This window comes from Pristis pectinata, chromosome 9, assembly GCF_009764475.1.
Source record: "Pristis pectinata isolate sPriPec2 chromosome 9, sPriPec2.1.pri, whole genome shotgun sequence".
Classification (NCBI taxonomy): domain Eukaryota; kingdom Metazoa; phylum Chordata; class Chondrichthyes; order Rhinopristiformes; family Pristidae; genus Pristis; species Pristis pectinata.
Genome location: NC_067413.1, coordinates 28,264,199 through 28,283,045, shown reverse-complemented (window position 1 = coordinate 28,283,045; position 18,847 = coordinate 28,264,199). Strand labels below are relative to the sequence as shown.

Genomic DNA, 18,847 nt, shown 5'->3' with positions numbered 1-18,847 from the left:
ATACATTTAAGCTCAAGAACATTTCTATCTCATCCCAGTGTTGTTAGCTTACTCATTAAAAGAGTCACTGTGCAAACACTTCCAACCAAATTTCCGCTGTCCACAATATGTGGGCCATCAGATCCAGGTCTATCACTTATTTTAGGAATCATACAGCACTTTTCCATTTTATTAGTTCCAGGAATGAGACAGGCTCTTTCAATTTACTGTGTTGGCAGTGATCTGTGTTATAGACGCTGTCTGGTCTGTTCAGTGCAATGGGGGAGGGTTAGCTGGATGAAAGAGTGTTGCAACATCACTGCTTAGTGGTTTTCTTTTCCCTCTTCCTCTCCAAGCCATCATGGAGATGCAGTTTGCTCAATGCTGACATCTCATTTTGGCCACTTCATATAGATAGGGCACCATAAACGAGAGTGGTGTTATTCTTCCCCTTATCCTTCCCAGTTTTTCACATGAGTACACATAACATATTAACCTCCTCTCTGCCACGTATTCACCTACACTCAGGGATTCACATATACACTCACACATGCACAGGACTTCATGTACATGAACATGCACAAATTCACATGTATTTGCAGATATTCACCTATACACTCAAACGCAGTCACTGAAGCATTCATATTCATACCAACATTCACATTTAAGTATGCACATTCAACCACATACGTGCACACAAGTACACTTACGTACAGATAGACACTTTGGTCCACACACCTACACATGCTCAAATACACACACATGCACACACAATTATGTATGCTGACAAAGCACTCAAAAACCCGCAAAAACTATATACATTTTCCAGCCAAAAAATGGTAAGTGATCTTGAACAGGTTCCAGGGATTATTTTTCCTATCCCAACGCAGAGGATGTTCAAGTCAATTGTAGCTGACTTCCACTGGGGATCAGCTAACAGCACAAACTAAGAATTTAAACTTATCACAATTTAACACCATCTACACCTGCCCTGGAATTGTTTGCAGGAATGGTGGAGATTCTTAAATATTAGAATTGTAGAGTTATACAGTATGGAAAACAGGCCCTTTGGCCCAACTCATCCATGCCGACCAAAAGATCTATCCGAGCTAGTCCCATTGCTCGCGTTTGGTCCATATCCCTTTCAACATTTTCTGTCTATGAAACTGTCTGAATGTCTTTTAACCATTGTAATTGTACCCACTTCTACAGCTTCCTCTGCAGCTCGTTCTATATACTGCCACCCTCTGTGTGTAGAAGTTGCCCATCAGGTCTCTTTTAAATCTTTCTCCTCTCACCTTAAATCTATGTCCTCTAGTTTTAGACCTCTATAAGGTCACCCCTCAGTTTCCTACACTACAGAGAAAAAAGTCCCAGCTTATCCAGCTTCTCCTTATAACTATCCTTGTCAATCTTTCCTGCACTCTTACCAGCTTAGTGACAACTTTCCTATAGCTGAGTGACCAGAACACCAACCATTAATGTTTCTATTTCTGCTGTGCCACAAATAAAACCAAATTTTAAAGTGTCAGTGAAAGCATAACCATTGGAAACCTTAAATAAACAGAGAGCATTCTGGAAGTACACAGCACATCTGTGAAAACAGAGAAGTTGAAACAGAGGAAGGATCTCCATCCAAAGAATTTGTTTTTCACTTTGTACTGGTGACAGCTTACAATAAGTTACTGGAGCCTTATGCACCTGTATTGAAATTATCCAACTCTTTGCAGGTTGGAGAAGGCAGGTGTGAGGTGTCCTCGCAGTAGCATTGGATCAACACCTTCCTGCAGTCACCCTGTATCAGACATGGAACGTCTCAATGAGCTCCACCCTGGAAACTACATCTTTTACGGTGAGAACCACTTGCCTTATTTTGTTGCTGATGTGTGTGCCAAACCTCATCCAGATTTGGTTGAGATCATCTGAAGCCACTTGAATAAAAGTTATAGTCCAACATTTTATGATATGTCAGAAAGTGGAGTTTCAAAATAATGCAGAGCTAGGCAGAGAATCAGGGTATGTGCTAGGTGGAGGTAAGCAAGGGCACAAACCCCCCAAATAATTATTTTTATAAATGTAAATTGATGAATCTGCACATAGGTTTGTCCATCACAGTAAGGACATGTGTCCTTGCCCTCCAAATGTTTGGAAAATTTGAATGCACAAACACACCCTTACAGAGTAAATGGAAAGAAGCTGTTCACGTTAGTAAAGGGTTAAGAACTGGAGGACCCAAATTTGTAACTTTCAAATATAATTTGTTATCGTAGTTAGTTTCTGGAATGGATTGCCTGACAAGGTGAGGGAGACAGATTCAAAAATAACCAATCAAATACTGTAGTGAGATAGTGAAAGGAAGTGGCAAAAAGTTAGCATGGGTTCAGAGGGCCCAATGGTTTCTTTCAACTGCTGTTACCATTTTAAGGTTATTGAAACCAGGACATAATTTCTGCTGTAGCCAACAGAGTCCTGAATGACATAACACATATTCTTATACATTTATTTGGTCAGTGAGAAAGTAGGTAAGGAAATGTCTGGCCCACATTTTTATAGCGATTGAACATAAAAATTATTTGCATTCAGTGGCCTAGAAATTTGATTGCATACCTCAAAAGTAAATGGTACTGGGCAATTGAAAATTGGTTTAACTCAGTGTAGATCAATGTCCTGTATACCTTTGGGTGTCTTAGTGCCTATAGGGAGATTTGACTTCTAACTTTTTGGTGGAAGTTTCATTTGCCCTCGTACCTTTTTTCCCTTAGATGATGTCAACAGCAAAGCGACATGCAAAATTCGTTGGGTTGCATTTTCAATCTCATTCTTTTTCTTCTTGTTTATGCACAGAACAAATAAGTTTTACTAACCTCATAATGCTAAAACAGTGCAATTTTAAGGGATAGCCCTCAAATTGTCATCCTTGTCCGCACTGAGATCCGTCATCTCCATCAACTTCAAATACAGCCTCATCTGCATGGCTGGATTGCTTTGCCCATAAAGGTTAAGGTCACAGTCACTCAGCTTCCTAGGAGCATTCCAGGCTACTGCTGCTGACCCTAGCGACACATCACAGTTTGTTGCTTTTTGCCATTAAGGATGTCTTCAAAATTCCAGATTCAAGGAGTGGAGACTTCATCTACTTTTCATTCAGCCTACAGAAGCAGGCAGAGCAGATATTGGCATTGCAAGGTTTGGAAAAGGATGCAAGGGTCCTTGTTGAGGTTCATTCTGAGCAGCTGCATAAACAGAGGTCTCTCTGATCTACAGGCTGTCCCCAGTGATGCCAATCGAGACAAACATCAAGTCAGTGGAGGATTCACTTTGCACTCTGCCCAAAACCTTGTTCTGTACTTGTTCCAGTATTACAAGATGTCTGAAAGGAATGCTGCTGATTGGCACATTGCAGGTCACAGGAGTACATGTTAAATGATGCACTGAAGCTTGGTGCAGTCAATACAAAGGCTTTGTAGGGAAGGACTTCAGTCTGAGGTCCTTCTGCCACTAGACACTGAGGGGCTAAGCCCTGTGTAGAACCTTCTTAAGCACTTGAAGTTTTTATCATCTGAGGAGGCCATAAGTGGCAATGGTGCTCTATACACAAAAACTGCTAACACTACTAATGTAAAGAACTCTGTGAATGTATAGATTGAATGACATTATGAATGTTAAGAAAGCCTTGCAATGTTTTTTGTATTTCTTGTACATATTTTTATGAATAAACTTTATTTTTGAAATTTAAAAAAAATTGGCTTCCCTCCCAAAGTGCGGGCATTCACAGACTGCACTCACAGCTTTTCAGAGACCTCCCTGAAAATTCCCTGCATGAGCATCTGACTATGGCCTTGGGGGATCTCCAGGGTCCTCATGCACAAATAATTTGGCTCCTGTAAGCACTCTTTTACTCTAGCCTATCCTGTGAACCCCGTTTCATTCATTTGGTAGCATGAAGAATGTTACTTGTATTGTTGTATGTCCCTTTAAAAGCTCACTGCAGAGATCCCAGTTACAGTATGGGAACAGCAGCAGAATGAAATAAAGTTACTGGACTAGCAGCCAGAGCTTTGTACTATTAATCTTGAGACTTGGTTCAAATCATACCATGGCAGCTGTAGAATTCAAGTAATTATATAAATATAAAATGAAAAAATATATAGCCTTAGTAATATTAACCATGATACTATTGGATTACTATATAAAAACGTGGAGCACTAATGTCCTTCAGGGAAGCAAATTTCCTGCCCTTTACTGGTATGGCCTATAATGTGACTCAGATCCATCAACGTGGTTGACTCTTAAGTGCATTAAGGGCATTAGGAATTGACATTAATTATTGGCATTATCAATGACATCCACATGAATGAATAAAAAAGCTTTGATTGGTAGAGAACACATGACAGTATTAAGTTCAGTATGACATTGCACAGGATAAGCTGAAAGTTCTGTGAACCTCACAGTTGAAAATCTCAATCTTTATGTGACATCTCAACAGCAAAAGAATGACACACAATGCTGTTAATTCCATGTAAAAGTAGTGAAGCGATTTCTAGCCTGATGATCCTTCAAAAATCTAAATTATTTCTAATGATCCTCTGCATTATGTTAGCATGAGTCAAACATTTTTCAGACCAGATCTTCAAATGGTAATTTTTGAATTATTTTCTCCCAGATGTCCAGCAGCTGATGATTGGTTCCTGCCAGATGGATGATATCGCTGTGCGAGTGTTGACAAGGGTCATAGGTCATTATCCTCATCGCAACCAACTATTAGTGGACTGTGGCTGGACAGGATTGAGCCTGCACAGTCTGGGAAAGCTGCCTACTGGCTTTGCACTTGTGGAGGGGCATCCTGAGCTGAAGTAAGAAAATATGAACAACATTGTCTTTCTGAGTCCTCTCTGTGTTTTGCCTAATAGTTGTAATAAAGGCTGGGTTACTTCTACTTGGGCAGCAGTTGTCCTCAAGTTCATCACTTAAGAGGATACTCATCAGTCAGAGTAAGGAAGCAGATCAAGGTAGCCCTTGGTCTTTGTGCTTTTCAACTGCAGAGGGCATCATATCCAAAGCCACTATTGCTAGTGCACTTCCCATGCAAAACCCATGATGTTCAGGCTGTTACCCCTACACATATTCACAAGGTTGGGTTAAATGCATTATTTCTCTGAATAAGTTGATTGGATCCTTGTAGATCAGAGGACGAATTTCCCTGACCATGAGTTCCCAGACTTGATGGAGAGCAAACTCATTCTAGACAACAAAAGGAAGTTCTTCATATATATAAAATGCCATTCATGACCTCAGTACATTCCATGCACCTTACATTCTATTTAGTACCTTTTGTAGTTGCTATGAACAAGGAAAAACATAGCTTCATCTTTTTCTTAGGCAATCCTTTAGGATCAAGGATGACTTGCTTCCACTCTGGTTCTGTGAGTTTTAAGGTGATTGACAAGGCCAATTTGGGAACCATGGAGGGAACAGGAGATACCTGAAAGAATGGGTGGATAGTTAGATTGCGCAGTGGTGCACTCCTTATGTTCCCGATGCATTGTCAATGTTCTCAATACCATCCTGAATACTCCTTCTCCACTTTGAGTGGTTGTGGACTAGTTATTCTTAAGAGTCATTGGGTATGTTGCATTTTATCAAAGAGGCTTTAAGCACATCCTTGAATCTTCCCCTCTGTCTGTCTAGTAACACCTTGGCATAGAGCGCCTGTTTTTGAGCCTGTTGTCGGGTATTTGAACAATATGACCTGCCCAACAGATGGTACTTGGCGCCTCAATGCTGGGGATACTGGCCTGGGAAGGGTCACTGACATTGGTTTGCTTATCCTTCCCATGAATTTTTGAGGATTTTGCAGAGACAGCACTGGTGGTATCTCTCCAGTGCCTTGAGGTGCTTACTGTTGGTAGTCCAGGTCTCAAGAGCATATAGGAGAGCAGGGATCACCAATGCCCAGTGATCCACAAGTTTTGTCCCAGTTCTGGGGTCTTGATCTTCAGACTTTTCCTCAATTGACCAAAGGCTGACCTGGCACACTGAAGGCAATGATGAATTTTATCCTCGATGCCAGTTGTTGCTGAGAGATGCCTCCCAAGATAAGAGAAATAGTCCATGTTTTCTCTGGTCTTGCCATGAACTTTTATAGTCAGAGGTTAGTGTTGTACTGTGAGAGGACCATTGTCTTGCAGATGTTAAGTTTAAGGCCAATTCTCTTGTTTTCTTCAATGAACCAATTGATAATGGCTTGGAGTTCAGTCTCCAAGCACTGCAAACACAAGCTTGTCTGCTTACTGCAGCCCAGCTACTGAGGTGGGGGTGACCTTGGTTCTGAAGTGCAGTTACCACAGTTTGAACAGTTTCCCGTTAGTTCTGAAGATCATCTCAACATCCGCAGATAGCTTGTTGAAGACAAGCTGCAGCATTGTGATGAGAAAGACTGAAGGAAAGTAACATAGCAGACAAATTGTGGACAAAGTCCCATGAACTGTCATGAGATAATGATACAACTGAGGAATAATTATTACCCAGATACCAGGAGAATTCCCATGTTTTTCTTCATTCTGTTGTCATGGAATCTTCTGTGCCCATCTGAGAGGGCAAACAAAGCCTTGGTTTAATGTTTTATTCCAAGTCTTTACTCAATTCGGGTAAATATTGCTTCTTGTGCAATATAATTGGAGTAGCAGCTAAAGACAGAGAAAAATATGTTCTTTTTCTCTTTAGCTTTAATAGTATACCAGAGACAAGCTGGGGGATAAGGTTCACTGTACCTTGTACTCTTGCACCCATCCCAACCACCAAATGGCCCCTCTTTGGTTTGCATTTAAACATGAGGAACAGGAGTAGGCTATTTGGCCTCCTGAGCCTGCTGTACCATTCAAAATGATCATGGCGGATCTGATCGTAACCTTAGCTCCTTGGTTCTGTCTACCCTGATAACCTTTCACCCCTTTACCTGTCAGGAATTCCATATAATTCCACTTTAAAAACATTCAAAGTCTCTCTTCTTCTGCCCTTTGAGGTAAAGAATTCCAAAGACTCATGTCCAAAGAGAAAAACTCATCCCTGTCTTAAATGAGCATTCCTTTACTTTTAAACAGTGACCCTTAATTCTAGATTATCCTACATGAGGAAATATCCTGCCCACCTCATCTTGTCAAGACTGCTCAATGTTTTATGTGTTTAAGTCCTTTCTCACTCTTCTAAATTCAAGTGGATACTAGCCTAACCTGTCCTCATAGGTCAACTTGCCCATTCTAGGTATTAGTCTAATAAACCTTCTTTGAACTGTTCCCAATATATTAACATTCTTCTGTAAATAGGGAGACTGCTACTCTACACAGTACTCCATATGTGGTTGGTCTCACCAATGCCCTATATAACTAAATACTACTGAAATACACTAAACAATTTACTGAATCCCCAGAGATTTCTGGATCTCAAATTCTAACTTCTATGGCTGAGACCCTGTAAATCTAGTTGACTTCCAATCCCAAAGAGTCCTGGCACCCTTTACTATTTTAGTTTTAATTTGTGTTTTTCACCACAGGTTGGTGGGAATGACACAAGAGCATGGGAAGATCGAATCGATCTCAGGAAGGCTGGATTTTGACAAGTTCCCACTTGGAAGCCTCATCTCACTCATCCCTTATCATGTAAGTGTCCTGGTTCGTGATTTTAAGTGTTCTGCTTTGCTTTGTTAAATTTCTTGGTTTGCTATTGTGCAGACTTGTGTGTGTGAAGCTCAGAATATCTTTAATTCTTACAATAATGCACAATTATAACCTGCATCAACTATATAGACACACACTATAGTGAAATTTTAAAGATATAAAAACAATATGTTAAAATTTCAGTACAAATAATTCAGAGAAAATATTCCCCCAGCATCATTTCTGACCACTCAACAAAACAGGTAGAAACACAGAGACACAGAAGACTACAGATGCTGGAATCTGGAGCAACATACAGTTGATGTTTTGAGTCAACACCCTTCATCTGGACGGTCCACTTCCCTCCATAGATGCTGCCTGACCTGCTGAGTTCCTCCAGCGCTTTATGTGTTGCTGCAAGTAGAAACACAGGACCTTGGAAAGAATTTAGGTTTTTCATAGTTTAAACCAGTGGAGTTGCTACTGCTACATGAAAAATAAACCAAGAAATTCACTCTTAAAGCAAGAGTGAAGAACACTTTTACAGAAATGACTTACAAAATAATGTTGTTGAGGGCATAATTTCAATTTAGCCTGCCCAGTGGGAAACTGGAGGGGTCTGATCAGCTACTCCTTTTAAGTTCCAAACAAGATGACTTTCTATCAACCTTATTGGAAAGAAAACCCAGTGAAGTGTAAACAACAGGTCAATTGAATCAGTATGGTTAAAATGTTTAAGGAGAATTTTCTCGATTGCTAGGAAAAGAGCAGGGAACATTTAAGACGGTGCAATCCTTTTCCTGCAGATTGCAGCATCTGCAGAATCTCATGTGTCGTAGTCCATTTCTTGCCAATCCCCCAGTTAAATGTCAGTGCTGTTGGTAAGAGACTGTAGTGAGAAACTACGTGATGTAATGAAAATCATACCACAGTTGTGGACTCATGCCACATAAGGCTTGGAAGCTTGAGAGTAGCTGATAAACACCATACTTACAGAGGCCAAGTAGAGAGGAGGTGCTCCTCTGAACAAATTCTGGACCTTTGATACCATAGGCTCTTAACCCCCAACCAGCTGATGGATCAGCTCCTCCTCCTCCACTTTCCAATTGGTAATTATAATCTGCTATTTTACGATTTCCCAAGAGGCTACTTTAGTACTGAGACCACTATCCATACCTAAGTTCTGGCTGTGCACTGGCCATAAACTGGGTGGAAGCTAGGAGAACGGATATGCAAGCTGCCCATTTGAAAATGGAGATAAATAGAAAGTGTTGACTTTGCTAATCAGATGATACAGTCATCTGATTCGCAAAGTCAACAGTGGCCCAGTTGCTGCCCCAGTGATAATGGTTTCAGTACTCACTGCGGCAACAAACAATGTGCTGGAGGAACTCAGCAGATGGAACAGCATCTATGGGGGGTTGGGAAGGAACTGTTGCCATTTCGGTTCAAAACCCTGCATCAGGACTGTTGTTGCTCCAGATTCCAGCATCTGCAGTCTCTTGTGTGTCTCTTGTGTGTCTCTTGTGTCCTCACTGATTGCAGTGCTCCTTGAATGCAGATCTGGGAATATCCAATTGGGCATTGCCTCACTCAGTGTAGTACTGGGCTGTTAGAAACAGATAGCCCTTCCTTGATCTCTTAATTGGCTGATTATGGTTGAGGAGGTAGTATGATTAGATGTAGCTTGTCTTGGCTCAGGAGAGGAAAATTAGGCATCTTCTCAAGCTTTTATGTTTAAGCTTGCATGCGTTTGTAGATATATCTGTAGCTAAAATTTTGTGTTTGAAAATGTAAGCAAGTCTGAGAAGTATATGGGGCTTTGAGTCAGGATCTTAAGCAGTCATGTACAGTACAGTACAACCAATATGTCAGTGGTTGACATACATACACTACATACACTACACTCTACGTAAAATGGAACGATTACTTCTGGATAGTATGATATCTCATCAGTTCCTCATGAAGTCATAGTAATAGATAGAATCAGCATAGAAACAGCCCTTCATCCCACTGAGTCCATGCCGACCACCCATGTACATTAAACCTACATTAATCCTTTTTTTAGTCCCTTCACTTTCTCACCAACTGTTCCTGTACTTGTGCAGTAGACACTACATAGGGAATAATTGTGAATAATTTATTATTGACTGGTATTGTACAGTCTTGAAAGATACAACTGTAAATCTTCATAGATGACCCTTTGAAGCTGCCTGGATATTTTGTCCTCAACTCTCCCCTCTTTCCAGTTCCCATTATCTTTTCCCACATTTAGTCACCTTTGGTTAAGAAGGTATTGGCTTGTTTTGTCCCAGGGCTTCTTCTGGGAAGACCAGTGACATTCAGGTCTTCACAATCAATTTCCACAATTTTTTCCCCATATTATATGGGAAAAAAATTGTGGAAATTGATTTATCATTCCTATAAATAAACTGAGTGAGGAATGAACAAGTTGTTGGCACTAATAGTTTCTTTCCCAGGAAGACAGATCACCTTTGGCAGGGAGATAAAATAAGAGAGAAAAGAGTTTGTGTAATGTGAAACTGTGGTTGTTCTAACATGAGTTCTTCACTGCTCTTCATTGACCTCTTTGGTGTTGACATGTGTAGATACGCTTACTCCCTTATAATTGCCTCTTTATTAAATATCCTGCCTAATATAATAGGGGAAGCGAATTACAGATCTGTTTTCTTCATTTATGACTGCCTTCTGACAGCAGAAGATGCAAGCGTTTTTATTTTCAAGCTGTGATTGAAAGCTGCAGGACTCAGTAGAATTTTCTGAGCACCAGACGTGCCTGGACAATGTACGACCCACTACATTTAGTTTGATTCACAGATGATGCGGTATCAACTGAGCCCTGATTAGATCACATCAAGGGTACTGCGTTCAGGGTTTGGAGGAAATACTCATTTTGGAAGGGGATGAAGTTCAGATTTACCAAAGTTATACCAGACCAAAAATGATTAAACATGAGGACAGAATGGCAAATCCTGGCTTGTTTTCCCTTGAGTGTAGTCTAATGAATGAGGGATTAATGGAGTGTACAGCCAAAACAATTTCCTTAGTAGGGGTAGCTAGAGAAAGGGGCACAATCTAAATTTAGTGATGGGCATTTTGGGAGACAAATCAGGAAACACTTTAAGCAAAAAATAGCTATGACCCATTCCCACTCTGCTTGCTCTCACCCATTTCCTCTCTGCCTGATATCATCCATTTCCTCTCTACACTCTTCTGAGCTACCCGGTAACCTCCTCCTGAAATGTGCTAATCACAAAACATTCAGCCTCATGTATGGGCGTAGTGACATCAGACTCCAAAGCCCAGAGCTTGAGCTCCTCCAGCTGACAGCAATTCCCACATCTGTGGTTGTCCAGGACATGGGAATGATTTGAAGTTCCCACATGGCATAGGATACGCATTCCAGAAGAGTGAGCTGTCCTGCTATGCCTCTATATATTAATTTAACCCAACTAACAGAAAGAAAGTTCTTAAAGCACTATTGCTGTTAGATTAGTTGCTGTCTTACATATCCTGAAATCCTTGATTCTTTGTTTAAACAAAATTCTTCTTTAAACTCATTGCTTCTTGCTCATCTTTTAAAGTCATCCCTACCCATAAGAAGTGGGAGCAAGAACAGTCCACACCAACCCCGCCCCCCCCCAGCCATAAGCCTGATTCACCATTCAATATAATCATGACTGATCGACTTCTGTCCTCACCTCCATATTGCTGCCCAGTCTCCATGTCACTTCCGTATTTCCATACAGCAGAAGGAGGCCATTTCAGCCCATCAAGTCCATGGCAACCCACAGAACAATCCCATTCCCCCGTGAATTTTCCCCATAATTTATTCTCTCCATCCGTACACCAACATTACATAGGGACAATTTGCAGTGACCAATTAACCTACCAGCTCATGTCTTTGGAATGTGGAAGGAAAAAGGAGTTACCATGGGAGAATGTGCAAATTCCACACAGACAGCACCTGAGATCACAAATGAACCCAGGTCACTGGAACTGTGAGACAGCAGTGACAGCAGCTTTCTGAGTTAGAGTATTCCAGAGACTCACATCTTTCTCAGAGAATTCTTCTTTATTCCAGCCACCTAAATGCCGCGGCCACAGCAACAGATCAAAGTCTTGGATATGCTGATGATGTGACCAAGAAAGTCAATGAAGGCAGGGCAGTAAACGTGGTTTATATGGACTTCAGTAAGGCCTTTGATATGTTTCCACATGGTTGGCTGCTCTGGAAGGTTAGATTGCATGGAATCCAGAGTTGGTTAATTGGACACACAATTAGCTTGATGGTAGGAAGCAGATGGTAGGAAGCGGAACCATCGGGGTGATGGTGGAAGGTTGTTTCTCAGACTGAAGGCCCGTGACTAGTGGTGTGCCTCAGGGGTCGGTGCTGGGCCCGTTGTTGATTGTCATCTATGTCAATGGTTTGGATAAGAATGTACAAGGCATGGTTAGTAAGTTTGCAGATGAACCTAAAATAGGTGGTATAGTGGACAACGAAGAAGGTTATCAAAAATTATAGAGGGATCTTGATCAGCTGAGTAGGTAGGCCGAAGAATGGCAAATGGAGTTTAATTCGGATAAGTGCGAAGTGTTGCACTATGGAAAGTCAAATCCAGATAGAACTTTCACGGTGAACGGCAGGGTCCTGGGGAATAAATTGGTAAATTGGTTTATTATTGTCACATGTACCAAGGTACAGTGAAAATCTTTCTTTTGCATGCCATCCATACAGATCATTTCATCACATCAATACATCGAGGTAGTACAAGGGAAAAGCAATAACAATTCAGAATATAGTGTTACAGAGAAAGTGCAATGCAGACAGACAATAAGGTGCAAGGCCATGACGAGGTAGATTGTGAGGTCAACAGTCCATCTTATTGTACAAGAGGTCCGTTCAATAGTCTTATAACAGTGGGATAGAAGCTGTCCTTGAGCCTGGTGGTATGTGTTTTCACGCTTTTGTATCTTCTGCCCAATGGGTGACAGGGGGTGTGGGGGGGGGGGGAGAAGAGAGACTGTCTGGGGTGGGAGGGGAGGGAGGGAATGTTGTAAAACAGAGGACCTTGGAGTACAAGTACATGGTTCCCTGAAAGTGGAGTCACAAGTAGACAGGGTGATGAAGAAGGCTTTTGGCACGCTGGCCTTCATAGGTCAGGGCATTGAGTATAGAATGAGTATAGAAGAGGTCATGGTGTGGTTGTACAAGACACTGGTGAGGCCACACTTGGAGTATTGTGTCCAGTTTTGCTCGCCCTGCATTTGGACAGATGTTATTAAACTTGAAAGAATCTGGAAAAGATTTACAAGGATGTTGCCAGGACTTGAGGGACTGAGTTATAGGGAGAGGTTGGACAGGCTTGGACATTATTCCTTGGAGCATAGGAGACAGAGAGGTGATCTTATAGAGGTGTATAAAATCATGAGGGGCATAGATAGGGTGAATGCACTCAGTCTTTTTCCCAGGGTTGGGGAATCAAGAACTAAAGGGCATAGGCTTAAAGTGAGAGGGGAAAGATTTAATAGGAACTCGAGGACAACTTTTTTACACAAAGGGTGTATGTATGAGGAATGTGGCTGAGACAGGTATAATAACAACTTTTAAAAGACCGTTGGACAGGTACATGGATTGGAAAGGTTTAGAAGGTTATGGGTCAAATGCTGGCAAATGGGACTAGTTTTGATGGGGTATCTTGATTGGCATAGACCAGTTGGGCCAAAGGGCCTGTTTCCATGCTGTTTAACTCTATGACTCCATAACTCCTGCAGTAAGTGACTCACCTGATTTGAGATATAAGTGATTTCAGATATCTCAACTTTCTCCTAAGTTCAGAGAAAAAAGGGAAGTACAATAAAAGCTGGCCTTTCCAGAAATTTCCTGCAAATGATTGAAAGAACATCCTGACTCCCCAGAACCTTTCCATCTTTGGCAAGGCATGAGTAGGCACTTGATAGAATACTTTCCATATTTTTGGATGTGAGCAGTTTCATCAAAATCCAAGAAATTTGACTCCATCTAGTCTATCCCCTGAGCAGTCAGTCCCTGCACCACTGGCATACTGGTCTGATGTCTACCAGAAAGAAGGACAAGGGCAGCAATTCACATGCCATCCTGCACTGAAGTTATATTGCCTGTCCTCCATTGTCACTGAGTCTACACCATGGATCACTCTTCCCAGCATCTTTGTGGGAGTACCTTCAACAACACTGCGGTGGTTCCAGGAGGCATCTCATCACCACCTTCTCAAGGGTAATTAGGGTTAGTGCCAGTGCTGGCCTTGGGAACAATGCCTACATCCTAACACAAAATCCTGTGTTTAGATGCAATAGTGTGGCAGGGAGAGGTGGTGTTTTGAAGTAATCATTGGGGTTGGAATCAAGAAATAAAATAGTTGTGAATAATGTATTTGAAGGAGACTAACCAAAGTGTGATGATTAGAGGAGGTGAATACTGAACTGAAGGACTTGCTGGAAATCACAAATTAACACAAGAAGATCATTAGTTGGTGCCTGGCAGAGAGCCATATCATGTGTCAGACTCCCAGAGTATCAGTCATGACGATTGAGACCTCATCAGCAGGTGAGTAAATCTGGTGACTTTTGTAGCTCACCATTACCATTCCATGCCACACACCAACTGCTTGCCTCAACCACACCACTTGTTTGCTTACCCATGCCCCTGACCCCTCACCCTCCCCTTAAATTCCCTTCACATGCTAAAGTTGACATTTTCTGCCTCACCTTCAATTCTATCTCACTCCCAACCTCCAGGTTCTGAAACAGTTGAAATTTGCTAAATGGATGAGAATTTCTTCATAAATGCTTGGTATGTTCTGTTCAAATCATGGGAGTAATCTCACATTTGTCCTTTTTATTTCTCTCCCCCTTTTGTCCCTTCTCCCAATCCCTTATATAATCTCTTTATCCTTCTCTCATTGTTCCAACATCTCTTTTCCCCTCTCCATAACCTCTTAATCTTTCCCACTGTAATTTTTCCTACCTTAAAATCATTCCCCTCCTTTCTATTCTATCTACTTCTGAATTCTATTTGTTTCTTTCGCTGCTTTTTCCCCATTTCTGATGTCTGCTTCTTTCTTACACTTTCTCTGTCTATTTGATTCTCCTCTCCCACTCTCTCTCTCTCACTCTCTCTCTCTCTCTTCCCCGCCACCCCGCCTTCTCTCTCAATCTCTCCCTCTATCTTCCTGTCTGTTTTTTCCCTCCTGACAGGCCTGTGCCACTGCAGCAATGCATCCCGTCTACTATGTGCACTCGGAAGGGAAAATTATAGCTGAATGGAGACCGACGCGAGGCTGGTAGAGATGTTCAAGAACATTTTACATTTTACTCTGCAGAGAGGATAGAGAGCATAGATAAGATTTCTTTATTAGTCACATGTACATTGAAACACACAGTGAAATACATCTTTGCGTAGAGTGTTCTGGGGAAGTTCATCATTGTTTTTTTTAGGTCAAAACTGTTATGATGTCCCTAATGCTGTTTTCAAAAACTCTCATAAAAAGTTGTGAAAATCATTGGTGTTAATTCCAAAGTGGTGCAAGAGGGCTCTCTGTGTAACATCACTGTGCCTGAAGAATATTTGGGGTTAAATTTTTTCACAGCTTTGACTTTATGAAGTTACCCTTAAAAGGTAAAACATATATATATATATATATATATATGTGTGTGTGTGTGTGTGTGTGTGTGTGTGTGTGTGTGTGTGTGTGTGTGTGTGTGTGTGTGTGTGTGTGTGTGTGTGTGTGTGTGTGTGTGTGTGTGTGTGTGTGTTGTGTGTGTGTGTGTGTGTGTAAATAAATATATATATCAGTACTCCTGAGGTAAGGCAAGGAATGAGAGCATGGTACAACAATGAGTTCTCCTGGGAGGGCAGAGGAACTTGTACAGGCTTCTAAACAGTGCACACAGGAGGCAGTCATCTTGTGCAAAGGGAACTCCTGGGAGGAAGTTGCCACAGAGTGTCAGGAAGGGTATGGGTGCCCATTATGAGTGCTAGCACTTTTGGAAACCTTGCAGTACAGTCAATTACCCCACAAGATATGAATGCAAAAGTCACGTTTAGCAAAAACAGGTGGTTCCTCACCTTGCATGAAGACCTTTTCTTGATTTCTGCAATGCAGTAGTGAGTAGCAGAGTGTTGTATATGACATACCTCAGCAGAGACAGCCAGCAAGGCTCCAGAGGCAAGGTCTTTGAGAGTGAGAGTGACCCTGACTTCCACTGTGAGAGCAGTGCAGGCACTGTGTTAGATGAAAAGCTCTACTGACAAAGTGGAGAAATTTCTGTTTTGATAAACACAACTCTTGGATTGACATCTGTGAGAAGCATTTGGCTGGATTGCAAGGATCTGAAAAATACAGATATTTGTAGAGCCCCTTGTGCCTTTACAGACACCTCCCAAGCAACTTCCCACCATGAGCGCCATCTCTTTTGTTAGAAGCCCTTCCCCTGTTTTTTTTGCTCACTTGTGATCTGCTGAATGTGGAAATACTTCCCTCTTTCGAAGGATTTCTTGTTGCATTTCTGGCCACTTAATTTCGAGGGCAAACCTGGCTAAAACCACCTGGTGAAACAGAGACTAGTCTCTCTGTTAAGGTCAGTCTACTTGAGGTGAGTTTGAAAAATTTTGTTGTCCGCTACCTGTGACATGTGGTTGACCCTTGAAATAACATTGAAGTTAAACCTTCAGCATTATTAAAAGGCTGTGTTTCCTGTGAGAGAACATCACTGATTATGATTCAAACCAATGTGGTTGAAAACCTCACCTGAAACGAATTTTGGGTGTTACACTACTACTGACATCATTTGAGGGAGTTAGTTGCCAGAGAAACAATGCTAGGAACTCAAATTTCTTACATCCTTATTAATGACTGGCATTAAATCAAATAGAAAAGTGTAAATTTGGTCAATGCTACATTAATACAGATTATGTCTGTCTGTTTCTTGGGCCTAGTGCAGGTGAATTTTTAGGTCTGTATTCTTACAGATGCAACATCAATCAAATCCTGTGTCCTAAAAAGGATGATAAATTCTGAATCCCTCAGCTAAAATACTGAAATAAACACTGTTCTGTATCAACAGCCTGTGATCTCTGGGTAAATTTCCTTCTTATTTTATAGAATTTTACTTTGCTGAAGAATGCCTTTTGGCACATTGTTGCTCTGTCAACACTTCTGTTACTTTTTCCATTCACCTGCATTTTAGCCAAACGTCCATAGATTCCTTTTTCCAGTATTTATTTATCATTTAAAAATTATTAGAGTTTTCTTGATACTAGCAAAACAAATAAGGGAGAACTAGTGTATGTGTGTATTTGGACTTTCAGAAACCTCCGATAAGATACCATGCAAGAGGTTATTAAACATAATCTCTAGAGTTTACAGGAAATGGGAAGTGACCTCATTGAAATGTACAAAATTCTTATGGGGCTTGACAGAGTGGATGCAGAGATGATGTTCCTCATGGTTGGGTTGTCTAGAACCAGGGCTCACAGTGTCAATGTAATGGGTCAAGAAAGTTCCTCGCCAAGAAAGTAGTGTATAATTGAATTCTCTTCACAAGATGGCTGTGGAGGCAAAGTCAAGACATTGATAGATTTTTGGATAATAACGAAATCAAGGGAGATAGGTTAGTGCAGGAAATTGACGTTGAGGTAAAAGATAATTGTATCATGTGACTACCACATGGAAGAAGACGTATTAGATAGACTTTCATCTGGCAGTTCCTTTGATACTCACCTGAACTCCATCATTAATCACGGAAAAAATGTTTGAAAAATCTCAAAAAATTTTGATCAATGACAGTACTCAATAGGAAAATGGACCCTACAGACTGGGAAAATTCATTGTTCAATCCCCAGATTGTGCTGAACCACTTGAATACAGGGTAGGTACTTCAGCATCCACAGAGTTTGGGAGAATAAATTTCAACTAACTTTCCTATGCATGGTTCATATCAGCTGATGCCTGCTGGAAAACATGAATGCCATGTGAAGACTAAATCAGTTTCAGCTATGATACCTGCACATTTGAGAGCTTGCCTATCCTGGAACAATTGGGTGATGAACTGAAGGACTCTTGTCCAAGCAACAGAACCTCTGGGAAAAGGATTGTAATACTGAGTGAACACAAAAGGATAGTAACTATTTAATTAGGAATGTTCAATGTATATCAGAAAACTTCATGATTGATTGCTCTGGTCTACTGGGTTGTATCACCTATGAGTTCGAGACATTGCTGAGCAGGTGAAGCTGCTCTGGTGAATCAAGATGGCTCCTCCCCAACTGGAACGAGGACCTATGTATGTCACTGATCGTTGCGCAGAAATATGTTCAATGGAAAGAAAACCAAATAAAAAATAAATTTGGAAACATTTGGTTTTACTTTCTAAGATGCTTTTTGTTGCTTGTTACAGGTTGCAGAGGAGAGTTGTCAGTTCTGGATGGGTATTGGGAACCATTTTAACTTGTTTTCTTTCAGTACCACATCAGGCACAGTTTACCATTGTGGTTTATGTTACTGGACTGGTAATTTATAAGATGTTAACTCAAGACTTCTATGTAACAATAATAATCTGTTTAAGTGACGGATGCTGTTAGATTTTCTTTAAAACCCTTACTGGTTGCCTTATATTCTTAAGAAAAGGAAACATGACAGCCTGAACCAGTTTGGACCATTTGTGATGCCAGTTTTACAATCACATGATTGACTCTAACTGTTCATTAAGTTGGCCTGTGATACAATCAATTGGATCACTATGTTCTCAGAGCAATAAGTGTCAGCCATGCCATGATTTCCATACCCTGAGAATGAATTAAAATAAAGACTTAATTCAAATGTTGAGATTTCTCTTCCTTTTTCCTCAGCCAGTCAGTTCAAATCTTTTCAAGACAAATTATATTTCCGTATCTGGGGATATATTTTCTGCCTCTCACACTCCTGAATGACACACAGGAAAACTTGCCATCTCCTTCTTGTATGCCTCCTGCAGAGTTTTAGTTTTATTTATTGGTCCTGTGATGATGGCTGCTCTGAATTTTTCTCTGACTGCATAATTTCAAGTCCTCATCCTCCTGCTCACATTGAGATTATTCCATTCACTTGTTTTAAATGTCAGCTAAGTAGTAGCACTTCTGCCTCTGTATAAAATGATTGTGGATCTGAACACCATTC

The 18,847-nt window shown here is 41.0% G+C and overlaps 1 protein-coding gene across 3 annotated transcripts in view; it reads left to right on the top strand.

The window, feature by feature from the left end:
• zgc:162816 (uncharacterized protein LOC571260 homolog) overlaps positions 1 to 15,205 on the top strand; it is a 37,637-nt gene extending 22,432 nt beyond the window's left edge. For all 3 annotated transcript variants that reach the window (XM_052023514.1, XM_052023515.1, XM_052023517.1), the window contains 4 exons: positions 1,710 to 1,831; positions 4,643 to 4,832; positions 7,529 to 7,634; positions 14,889 to 15,205. In XM_052023514.1, coding sequence (XP_051879474.1) covers positions 1,710 to 1,831; positions 4,643 to 4,832; positions 7,529 to 7,634; positions 14,889 to 14,978 — 508 coding nt within the window. In that variant the 3' untranslated portion in view covers positions 14,979 to 15,205. The remainder of the gene's footprint in view (positions 1 to 1,709; positions 1,832 to 4,642; positions 4,833 to 7,528; positions 7,635 to 14,888) is intronic.
• Positions 15,206 to 18,847: the final 3,642 nt, after the last annotated feature.